At 37.2% G+C, this 12,876-nt stretch overlaps 1 protein-coding gene across 1 annotated transcript; it reads left to right on the top strand.

Annotated features, from left to right (window-relative positions):
• Positions 1 to 1,626: 1,626 nt before the first annotated feature.
• LOC121504330 (galactose-specific lectin nattectin-like) lies at positions 1,627 to 7,220 on the top strand. The gene is made up of 9 exons (XM_041779042.1): positions 1,627 to 1,687; positions 1,759 to 1,812; positions 2,661 to 2,714; positions 2,887 to 2,937; positions 3,103 to 3,171; positions 5,070 to 5,191; positions 6,663 to 6,797; positions 6,894 to 7,002; positions 7,153 to 7,220. The coding sequence occupies exons 1-9, from the start codon at positions 1,627 to 1,629 to the stop codon at positions 7,218 to 7,220; spliced, it is 723 nt and encodes a 240-aa protein (XP_041634976.1).
• Positions 7,221 to 12,876: the final 5,656 nt, after the last annotated feature.

Below are 12,876 nucleotides of genomic sequence, written 5' to 3'. Positions count from 1 at the left end.
GTGCACCATTCTCTGCAACCTTGCAACTCTTTGTCTTTTATCAAAAATCAATGAATAGCTAATAGTGGAGAAACAACAATGGTTAGAAAGGCTGGGCTGAAGGATAGCAATAAACATAGTTGCACAAGAGCAGGTGCTAAGCAGAAGATGTCAGAAGATGCAAATTAGATGAGTGAATTTACTCCTATCACAAACTTTGGGTCATACTGAAGATTTTTCTCATTTACAGTATGCCTTTATCTCTAACCACTTTCAAGCTAAAGCCTTTTGAAATCTTGATATCAAAATTGAATATTTTCTTGAAAAAACTCTGGCGCCTAAAGGGTTAAAAGCAATCCGCAGCAATCCCAAGCTGAGCCAGCTCCTTTAACATCGCAGGTATGCAAGAGTCCTTCTTTAGAGAAGTCACGCTCCAGGCACCGGCCTGGAAAGACTGCTTCAGGTTGAGCTGTTAAGAACCGGTCGACGTCACCTCAGCACCAACAGCAGCGGTCGACCCCTTTAGGGTCCCTGAAGGTGTGAAAATGACCTCGGCAAAGTATATAGAGTGTCTGACTGACCACTTTCTTCCATGGTACAAAAAGAAGAACCATGCCTTCCATAGAAAAATTACCTTCATGCATGACAATGCACCATCTCATGCTGCAACAGAATCCCTCTGTGTCATTGGCTGCTATGGGCATAAAAGAAGAGAGACTCATGGTGTGCCCCCATCCTCCCCTGACCTCAACCCTATTGAGAACCTTTGGAGCATCCTCAAGCTAAAGATCTATGAGGGTGGGAGGCAGTTCACATCAAAACAGCAGCTCTGGGAGGATATTCTGACATCCTGCAAAGAAATTCAAGCAGAAACTCTCCAAAAACTCACAAGTTCAATGGATGCAAGAATAGTGAAGGTGATATCAAAGAAGGGCTCCTATGTTAACATGGAACTTGGCCTGTTAAGATGTTTTTGATTGAAATAGCTTTGATTTCAGTAAATATGACCTCCTAATGCTGCAAATTCAACACATGACCATTTTCAGTTCTTTACAACCTATAAAATGTTTTTTAACACTGTTATGCAAAATAATATGGAACAGTGCATTTTGTGGTTTTTATTTTGGAAAAAAAGTTATCATTGGGAGGTTTGTTTAATAAAATATGAATTATGCTCTAATGGTTGATAACTGGAAAATTATACTGACTGTCATTTGTATCCACTATTTAGAAAATTCAGAGAAAAATATAGTTTGCATAATAATTTGGAATGCGGTGTAAAACATGTACTGTAGCATTACATAGAAAAGAATCGAATATACTTGTTGAAACAGCTAATCCTTTCAAGGCTGCAGGTCACGTGCTTTTGTTCTACCTGGATTTAAATGGAACTGTTTCCTCATTGCCTGACCCTTAAAGTTTGATAAGATTCTGATCCAAATAACAGAGGAAACAGCACCAATTTAGAGCTCAAACCTGATAAGATACCGGCAAGTTCATTCCAAACAAAGAGATAAAGATAAGTAAGTGTATATAAGAGCTGCTCTGTCCAGCATCTCCTCACAAGAAGCTGAAGCTGCAAAGAAGCTGAGAAGAAAGAAGACTTCATAATCCACTCATCTTTTTACTACCTGCATCAACTCAACCATGAAGACGCTGGCCGTGTTTCTACTCATCTGTGCTGTGACGGCTCTGACTAACGCCGCTGGTGAGTTTAACAGAGAATCAGGACATCATAGCATGTAAGTGAATGACTGACTGTTCTGTTCAACCTTTCAGCTGTTCCTGGAGCAGAGCCTGATATGGAGGCAGGAGAACCATCTGTTCAAGAGGGTGAGTTACTGTTTCCTATTTTACCAACAATATCATCATTTCTTATTGTAGGGTAAAGAATAAAAAATGAGATTGTGAGGTTTTTGTTTAGTAACTCCCATTTGTCTTTCTAAATGAGCTTAGATTTAAATCAGCGAGTTTTGTTCAGATTTAAGCAAATATGAATTTAGTTTCTCAGTCCAAATGCCTGGGTATACTGCTCTGAAATCAAAATATATAAAGCAACCAGTATGTCATGACTGCATGATAGTTTGCACCTCATTTGTTCAATTATTTTCCACTGTTGTTGACAAGTGAAGAGAAATGAATAGAGACTAAAAGGAGAACGGCATCTTTCAAACTGGATTTATGTAAGGTAATTGATTTTCTATGAGATAAATGGCTGCAGACAGTGATAAAATTAGTCGAATTTTCATGTCGATACTCAAAGATATGGAGGAAGGGTCTCAGGACATTTTCCTACCTGTGCCACATCAAACAGAACCCTGTAGTTTTCTCTTTCTTTCCAACAATGAGGAGCATGTGTCTTTCTCACACCTCGGTGTGAAGTGCTGCAAAGGATCCTGGGATGATGACCTCCTCCCTTTTTGTCTGAAATTTTCCATACATTTTCTTCAGTTCTTGCTAGGCCTTTGTCTTTGTTCTCGTGTTGGTCCCTGGCATAAATTAATGATTAATTAAGCAATGAAAGAACAATCATGATGATGTGGACACACCAGTGCAGAAGTACATGGTGCTCAGACCAGCGTAGACCACCTGACACAGAATCATAAACCAGGCATCACTGTGAATTTAAAAAGACAACAGCAGATGAAGATAATCAGTGAGGGCTTCATTTAATCTTACAGCTGTTCCAGTGGCAGAACCTGAGAAAAAGATGGAGGAACCAGCCGCTGAAGAAGGTGAGTGGGGGTTCGATCCTACTTCTTGCACAAACAACTTTACATTTTGTTTCACACGCCTGTTAACAAAAATATAGGCGACATTAAAGAAAGTCAACATTTCCTTTTCTAAATATAATAAGAGAGAACAGCAGATGAAGTTAATAAGTGAGGGCTGTGTCCTATCTTACAGCTGTTCCAGGAACAAAACCTGAGGAAATGATGGAGGAACCACTGGTTGTAGGTGAGTGGAGGTTGCTCCTATTTTTTGCACAAACAACTTTACATTTTGTTTCACACGCCTTTTAACAAGACGGAGGCATAAAGGAAAGACAACACTTTCTTTTCTAGATATAATGAGAGAACAGTAGATGAAGTTAATCAGTGATGGCTGTGTTTAATCTTGCAGCTTTTCCAGAAGCAGGGCCTGAGGAAATGGCTGAGGAACTATTTGTTGAAGAACCGTTCGTTGAAGAAGGTGAGTTGGTGTTTGAAAGTTTTCATGCTCAGTCTAACCTTGCTAAGAAGGTTTAAAGGCCAGATTCCATGTCTGTTTTTAGGAACATTTATATTGCAAAGCTTCAGTCTGAAACCTTTATGTGATTGCTATTTTAACTCGCTTGAATTAAATAGTAATTTTAAATATATAGAAATAGGTGTAATTATCTTGTAATTTGTCAAGAATAATGTGGCAGTTACCTAGCAATAACTTCATTTTATCAAGTAATAACCCAGTTATATTGAGGAAATATTTACCTAGTAATGATCTATTCATTATCAGGTAATTACTTGTAATACTGCAGCAGTTCTCTGGTAATTAGTTGGTATTGTACCCTGAACTTCACCCTAACCCTCATATTTTTGTGCTAGTTCTCTGGTAATCAAGTGTCTTTTTACCAAAATAATTTCTCAGAAAGAAGATGATAATTTTCTACATAAGTTGCATGATAATTCCCATGTTATTTCTTTATTTTAGCCCACTTAATTAAGCTGAATTATTCCTGAATAATTTTGGAGTATGTTTAGGGTTCAGCTATGGGGTCAGAGTTAGGGGTTAGGGGGTAAGGGTCGGGGGTTACACTCCAAAAAATATCTTGCTCAGTGAACGTAATAAAATTATGGAAAGTATTTCCACCCAAGTGAAATGTGTTAACTTAGCCAGAAACAATTTTGCTGAGTGACCTAAATGTAAATATGTTGGGTCAACATGATGTATTTGTGTTCCTGTTAGTTAATTACCATGGTTCAGGCCAACTAGATTTGTAAGGGTAAATGTAACACACTGTTGTAATTTTATTGGGCCATTTAAACATGTATGATACTGTGGCAAACAAAAAAGTATGATATTGTGGCAAGCTGTGATTAGGAACGGCACAAGACAAGCTATTGCAATTAGTGTGTGCAGATATCTTTTATTTAGAACACGATTACTGATACATACAGGCAGGGTAGTCTGCAGCATTAACCCCCTCACTCAATGTGTCATACTTGGAAAAACATTTTCCCCTAAAAACATGAACCGATAAACAAAACATGCATAATTATAACTTTGGAATGAAACATGGACATTATAGAGCAGTAGAAGAGCGAATTCTTTTGCGCAAAACAATCCCAGAAGTCCCTGCTCCAGGCAACTGCTTCCTGGATTGCCACAATATGATTATGCGTTACTTAATTTAAAAGGGTAGGTACAACTACTTTTTAAAATAGTACAGTTACATGAATAAATTGTGCTGATCCAACAAAGCAAAGCTGCACATTACTGCCACCTACTGGTCTAGATTTGTAAGCAGAGGTGATTTGCAATTTTAACTCATAGGAATTAGGTAGTGTTAACATAACTTAGTCTAGTAAATTTTAAGTTGTTGCATGTTATGTTAAAACTACATAATTTGAAAGTGTTCAACCATAAAACTTGACTTTATATGATAGAAGCTACATGTTAGACAGGTTCATGTAACAGACACTCATGTTGTTATTTGAGTGTAGGGTTAGGGGACAGTACCACTTAATTACTGGTGAATTTCCAGAAAATTACTTGATACTAAATACATTATGAGTAGGTAAATTCTTCCTTAACATTACCATTTTTATGAGTTATTACTTGTAAAATGCCAACTTATTGCAAGGTAAAATCCACTTAATTCTTGACTATTACTAGATGGTTGTACTTATAACAATGAAATTTCTACATAATTAGGGCCTATATGTTTTGTCACTGATTGGCCCATAATGAATGTGACAGACAAAGAGTTTTTTCTTTTGAAAGATCCCGCTCTTCCCAAACACTGTCTATGGGATGTGAAACTGTCTATCTAGCATTTCAGGTTAGGATTAATGTGAGTTTGATGGTTCCCATGTTCACTTCTGTCTCAGATTTGTTTCCAGATGACAGCGTCCCCTTCCAGAGATCAAATCATTGTCCCGGTGGTTGGAGTCTTTACAACAATCGCTGTTTCCTCTATGTTCATGCAACAATGACTTGGGCCTACGCTGAGGTAACCACAATGATTTGGATTCAAGTGCATCTATGATAAATATTGCATTTATTGGTCCCACACATGGTAGACACTGCAGCTCTGGGTCACTTTTGAAACTACAGGCTACATGTACTTTCTATGAGCAGCCTTTGATTAGAACCAGAACCCTGTACTTTTGCCTAACCCTGACCAAGTTCTTTGGCTCTATTCTTACCCCTTAGGACCTAGCTGGACCAAATCTGGTCCTGCTCGCCTTGATCCAAACAAACTTGCTCTGTGCGTTCTATTCATGTTACACATCAAATTAAACAGAAGCTCAGCTACAAGCCCCCCCCCCAAAAAAATGTACCTAGACCACATCCAACTCAAAAAGGACTCAACTCAATGACCACATATCAAAGTGGCTGTAGTGCTACGTAGCCAGACACTTCCGCCCCCTATGGGATGGTGCCTGCTACTACAGACACAAACATGGTCTCATTTGAAAGCCCAGTCTCTACTGAAAATTCTAGTCATGTTTTATGCAGTTTCCATTTGTTTCAACAGTTTATTTTATTTTTCTGCACTTTATTTTATGTTATTTTTTGTGCCATTCAAAATAAATCTGCTCCTCTTGGTGGCAAACTTTAGTTCCTTTGTAAGACTTCCTTTGAAAGGGAAATAATGGCATATGAGTAAAAAAAAGTTTGATACCTGTGATTTTTTTAAAGGGCAGAGATTGGGCCAAATTGGGCCCAATTTGGCACAAGAGGGGATTTCGCCTAGATATTTATTACTAAAATCTCTCTTATTTTGTGCTGATAACCCTCAAGTGGCATGAAATTTGAAAGAGGTAATGTAAAAATGTGGTGGAGATTTTTGGACTTCAACTGCATTATTTCTATGGGATATATATGCTAAAACTGCAAAAAAAATTAGGCAAAAATGAAATTTTTCATTTCCCAAATTGATTTTCTCTGATCCAGTAACATATATACACATATTTACACTTCTGAATAACTTTCACAAGTGCCCTTTTCATTATTGTACCTTGATCATTCAAATAGACCTTGTAGTTGTAGAGCTACACTCATTTAAAGATGGGCTGGAAATTTCAAGCAGTAGCCTAATCAAAGAGGCTTGGACTTAACAGGTTTAACTGATAATCCAACTAAAACATAAATGTACACTGTTACTGAATTCGCAGTGCTAGAATGGCATCCAGATGCTCACCCAGATCTTAATATTTTGGAGCATTGTGCTTCAGACTAAAGGCTCACTGCCACTGCAGAAATACACCGTCATCCAAGAGATAAAGGTGTATTTAACCAAAAAGTTCCTGAGGCAAGGGACCTTTTAATCCATCAAATCAGCTATCAGGTCCAAAGTCCTGCCCACTTTTGGTAGAAATTGGTTTAGCTTCCAAACTCAAAGAGTTGAAAGGGATCAACAATTAAGTTTTGGCTTGCATTTTTGTGTGTGGCCTCACACAATATCTCTATTTCTGCAGAGGAACTGCCAGGCTCGAGGCGGACACCTCGCCTCAGTGCACAGCTTTAGTGAGTATCGGTTCATTCAGGGGATGATATACAGCAGAACTAACGGGTATCCACACACATGGCTTGGAGGCTCGGACGCACAACACGTACGTAGCTGATTACATGATGTTATAAGCTCTTACGAAATACCACTGTTCTATTTCCAGTGTCTATAGTAAAACGTGTTAAATTGTTTTGTTCAGGAGGGAGTTTGGCTGTGGAGTGATGGATCACGTTTCTCCAACATCAACTGGTGTCCTGGAGAGCCAAACAACCACTGGTGGCAGCATTGTCTACAGATGAACTACGGAGGTAAATCAATTAGTACTTCTTATAAAAAACATTTCAAAAATCAATATTTTGCCCCAACATTCAATAAATGATATGCGGCACACATCACAATAAAAACAACAGAGTATTTCCCTTCAATATTTATTCCAATATTTATTGTTCTTCTAACAGGTCAAAGGTGCTGGGACGACCTCTGGTGTCATGACCATCGCCCATTCGTCTGTGCCAGAAATCTTTGATCGTCTGCTGGTCAACACAGCGACATGAAGAAAGTGTGAAGAGCACAAAATCATTGTTTATTGTCGTCAATTATACAATCAACATGAATGCTCCATAATTCATCTGTTTTTAACCTTTTGTACCTTTTTTCGCTTCTTAGGGCCATAAATGATCAGTGACAGTATTATGTAAGTGAAGTTCAATGTGTATGAAAAAGAAGCTTTTTTAAACCTAACTCTGAAAAATGAAATGTTCTTTGTTTTTTTTAATGTGGAAATAAAAGTGTTATGACTTGAAACTCACTGATATATGAGTATTCATTTAACTCTCACAAACAGCAGCAGTCTTGAGGGATTTCCAGGGCAATTTTTCTCTCTTTCTTTGGTTTTCAAAGCACAGCCATAGAACTGGCTAGGCCCCTGAAATACCCAGAGAATGGGTCTTCCCAGTTTAGATTTATGATGATAACAGTGCATGTGTGCTGGATCAGTAGCATTGGTACTAGCATTATGGCTAATAGTTCCCTTATTTTGGAGCTGAAATCATCGTCACGCTATTATGGGGTTCTGATGTTGGAATTATTTATTTGTGCTGTTTCGCCACGTCTTCCATCCATTATTGCCACTTGTTTGTGCTCCATTTCGGCAAATTTTTTTAAAGTTTTTTTTTTCACCTTCATTTGGAACAAATTGGCCCCCTTGCCCCTTTTTTGCCATTTTTGCCACTTTTCACACCTTGTTTCCACTTCTTGCTCATTTTTGTTGCCATTTTTGGCTTTTTTTTCTTCAAATTTTGAAAAACCTTTTTGCTCTTTTTTGCCACATTTAACCAATTTTGTCCACTTCAGGCCATGTTTGTAATGTTTTTTTTTTTTACACTTTCTGCCCATTTGTGCAATTTCTTTTTGCCATTTCTAGCCACTTTGCTCCATTTTGCTCATTTTGGCAACTTTTGCTGCTCCTTTTACCAATTTTTGCCACTATTTAAACGTCTTACCCTTCCATGCCCTTTTTTTTGCCACTTCTTTTTGCCACTTTATGCCCATTTCTGCCCCCTTTTGCTCATTGTGACCACTTATTTTTTGCTTTTTTGCTTTTTTTGCCTAGTTTTTCCATTTTTAATCAATTTTGTCTTTTTTGGGCAAACTTTCTAATGTTTTTGCCACTTTTTGCACATTTTGACCTTTTTTTTTGCCCCATTTCATAATCTTCTCATTGCCACTTTTTCCCATGTGTGCCACTTCTTGCCTTTTTGGCCATTTTTGCCTCTTTGACCAACTTTGTCCTCTTCAGGCCATGTTTGTAATGTTTTGCCACTTTATGCCCTGTTGCTCCATTTTGCTCATTTTGGCCACTTTTCTTGCTCCTTTTACCAATTTTTGCCACTTTATGCCCTTTTTGCCTTTCAATGCCAGTTTTGCCACTTCTTTTGCCACTTTATGCCCATTTCTGCCACTTATTCACTCTTTGATGCCCATTTTTTCCACTTGAAAACAATTTTGTCTACTTTTGGCCATCTTGTTGATATTGCCACCCTTTTCAGTTTTCTTCAACTTCTTCAACGTCTCTGATAAGAAAAGTTCAATGAGTTTTGGAAAAATTCCTTCTCACACAGCCTTGGTCTTTTAAAGTGGACCGGCCTTTTTCCCAATGAATGAACAGTACAGTCACTGAAACAAGCTGATCTGCTACACAGATTTACAGCAGGTTCTGATATAATTCATCTTTTTAAATCTCACACAAAGACATTTTGAATTTAATTTGAGTGACGCTCTAACTGAAGTTACAAACTCAAGAACTACATTTTTGTTTTCTAGAGTCAGACTTTCTGGACTGGCGTTGCCCAGCTTGGTTTCACAAATATGCAGGTGTAGAGAAAAGTCTGATTTACTGTTCTCAGAAATGGATATGCATCATTTAGTACAGGAACCCAACCACATTAAAAAAAGACCTGAGAGCCAGAAATGTAGGAGCGATTAAGATTCAAAGAAAGGCACAGAAAAGAATAGCACACAGAATAACACTTTTTGAAAGTGTTAACACTTTAAAAGTGTTGATTTTTAGCACTGAACCAATTATTCCAACACGGGAAGCAGCAAAATCATTAGTGTTGATTCAGCCCCCATAGTGTTAAATTTAACACTCCTTCTGACTCTATAAAATTCTGATTCAATAAATTTAAGGTATTTATAATTAGAATTATTTACACAGTGCAAAGCATTTCTGATACTTAAGACAGATTGTCACCTTACAGTGAACAACTGTGGCAAAGTAAGATGTCTTAACAGAGTCAACACGAAGTCTGCACATCTTTGAGGTTACAAAGTCTGTTTACAAGACAACAAACTACGAGCTTCAGTTCAAAGAAATCTTAAATTCACAGGAAAAAACTCAAAATATCAGAGTTTAAAAAGTTGTACATTTTGATATTAGAAAGTAAAAAAAAAAATCAAGTTAAAAAAGTAAAAATTTACATTTTAAGGTAAAAATATTGACAAGAAAACAAACTGAAAACAGTGTTTGGATTATTCAACTTTTTAATCTGAAAAATCCAAGGTTTTCATTGACATAGACTTACAACTTTTAAAGTGAAAAAAAAAAAAATCTACTTTTTCTCTTAAATAAATGTCTTTTAAACTTCAGATGTCTGAGGGTTTATTTTTTTTAACACTTAGAGGTTCACTGGCTCTTTTCCATTTCATTAATACTTTTCTTTTGACAATGTAAACCTCTCAGAAAATAAACACCATGCTCATGTTTGATATCATTTATTCTTCACTACCTCAACTTTATGAAATGAAAACAATTTTTTTCAAGTTCAACTTGCTGTATTAAATATAGGAGCTTAAAAAACACAAACAACCCCAAAAATAGTTTTTTAAAAAGTTTTATTTAAAACAACATATTGTCATTTTTCAAAAAGCTGACATCATGAAGAAAAAAATACATTCCAGTGTCAGTCCTGTGCAATAAGCTCCACTGTCTCCTCAGTGTTAAAGTTATTTTTATGTCAAATTCAAATGATCATATTTCCTGCTTTACTTGGCCTATTGACATCAAACAGAGACAGACAGAAAGCTTAACAATCATGAGAGCAAGACGGGAAGATGTGGGGGGCCTGATGTAGACCTCAGATGGTGATCACTGGTTTAGATTTGATCTACATTATTGGGGAAACATTTAAATAGAAAGACTCTAAGACATTAAAATAATGGAGAGTTTCAGCATCTGACCAGGGAAGAATTTTAGTATTTTTTTGACAATTATAATTACTTATTATTCTGACAAATTGGCATTATAATGAAAATCTCATAATGATCCAGTTTTCTCATAATCTTCTTCCTAAAATCCTCTAACTACTGGCATCAACAAGTTTCCTAATACATGATCATGCTCCAGGTGGTATAATGTTAATCAGTGTCTATCTCACGTTTTTGGCTGTTCTTTATCACAGAGCTCTCTTATCTGAATGTTTTGAAGCATTTCCAGAGACGAACCTTTTAAACATTAAAACAACTTAATGGCAGTTATTTTTCAACCTTTGTTCATGCAAGAAGGAAGGTCAAAGATATTTTTCCTTGGAAAACCTACTCAAATTATCACAACAAAAACACACATGTCGGTGTCTCTACTTCCTTTATGGGCCTTAACCCTTTCACCACCAAAATCGCAAAAATTGAGAAAAGCAACATTACTCTATTAAACAGGCTCTAGCTGCAAATATGGTTTTTACCTAATGTTTTTACCACTTCACACTAGAGGTGAGTATTGGCAAGAGCCTCACGATACAATATGCAGGATATCATGATATTGTGACATATTGCCATATTCTACACAGTTAACTAAGAAAAATATAGAGATGATGTATATGTAAATCACACAGTATGTTGGTGTTGTTCCTGCTATATTTCACGGCAACAAGACAGAGCTTGCATACGGCATTTCCTTTCTCTAACTCGCTGTTTGTGCTCCCCGCTTTAACTTTGAAGCCAAAATGCTTCCAAACGTCTGCTTTGAATTGTGCAGGTGTTGTTATTTTGTCAGCCATGTTCACTCCTTTCACCAATGTACTCTGACTGCTTCTACAGGACATACCACATACAGCAGAGTAGCTCTTCGGTGCCATCTACCACAGTGGAGGTGCAGAAGTCGTATTTTACTAACAACTCGGCTAAAATATGAATTTTTATTTTTTACAAAAAAATCGATATTAAGAGTTGAAGTATCGAATTAGATGAGTGAATTTACTCCTGTCAAAAACTTTGGGTCGTACTGAAGATTTTTCTCATTTAAAGAATGCCTTTATCTCTAACCACTTTCAAGCTACAGCCTTTCGAAATCTTGATATCAAACTTGAATATTTTCTTGAAAAAACTCTGGCGCCTAAAGGGTTAAAAGCAATCCACAGCAATCCCAAGCTGAGCCAGCTCCTTTAACATCGCAGGTATGCAAGAGTCCATCTTTAGAGAAGTCGTGCTCCAGGCTGCCTCAGGTTGAGCTGTTAAGAACTGATCAACGTCACCTCAGCACCAACAGCAGCGGTCGACCCCTTTAGGGTCCCTGAAAGTGTGAAAATGACCTCGGCAAAGTATACAGAGTTTCTGACTGACCACTTTCTTCCATGGTACAAAAAGAAGAACAGTGCCTTCCCTAGCAAAATGATCTTCATACATGACAATACACCATCTCATACTACAAAGAATACCTCTGTGTCATTGGCTGCTATGGGCATAAAAGGAGAGAAACTCATGGTGTGGCCCCCATCCTCCCCTGACCTCAACCCCACGGAGATACTTTGGAGCATCCTCAAGCTAAAGATCTGTGAGGGTGGGAGGCAGTTCACATCAAAACAGCAGCTCTGGGAGGATATTCTGACATCCTGCAAAGAAATTCAAGCAGAAACTCTCCAAAAACTCACAAGTTCAATGGATGCAAGAATAGTGAAGGTGATATCAAAGAAGGGCTCCTATGTTTACATGGAACTTGGCCTGTTAAGATGTTTTTGATTGAAATAGCTTTGATTTCAGTAAAATATGACCTCCTAATGCTGCAAATTCAACAAATGACCATTTTCAGTTCTTTACAACCTATAAAATGTTTTTTAACACTGTTATGCAAAATAATGTGGAACAGTGCATTTTGTAGTTTTTATTTTGGAAAAAAAGGTATCATTGGGAGGTTTGTTTAATAAAATATGAATTATGCTCTAATGGTTGATAACTGGAAAATTATACTGACTGTCAATTGTATTGACTATTTAGGAAATTCAGAGAAAAATATAGTTTGCATAATAATTTGGAATGCGGTGTAAAACATGTACTGTAGCATTACATAGAAAAGAATCAAATATACTTGTTTAAACAGCTAATCCTTTCAAGGCTGCAGGTCACGTGCTTTTGTTCTACCTGGATTTAAATGGCACTGTTTCCTCATTGCCTGACCCTTAAAGTTTGATAAGATTCTGATCCAAATAACAGAGGAAACTGCACCAATTTAGAGCTCAAACCTGATAAGATACCGGCAAGTTCATTCCAAACAAAGAGATAAAGATAAGTAAGTGTATATAAGAGCTGCTCTGTCCAGCATCTCCTCACAAGAAGCTGAAGCTGCAAAGAAGCTGAGAAGAAAGAAGACTTCATAATCCACTCATCTTTTTACTACCTGCATCAACTCAACC

The sequence above is a fragment of the Cheilinus undulatus genome, linkage group 22, assembly GCF_018320785.1.
Source record: "Cheilinus undulatus linkage group 22, ASM1832078v1, whole genome shotgun sequence".
Lineage (NCBI taxonomy): Eukaryota > Metazoa > Chordata > Actinopteri > Labriformes > Labridae > Cheilinus > Cheilinus undulatus.
Note: the sequence above shows the minus strand (reverse complement) of the source record. Positions and strands in the feature narration are given on the sequence as shown.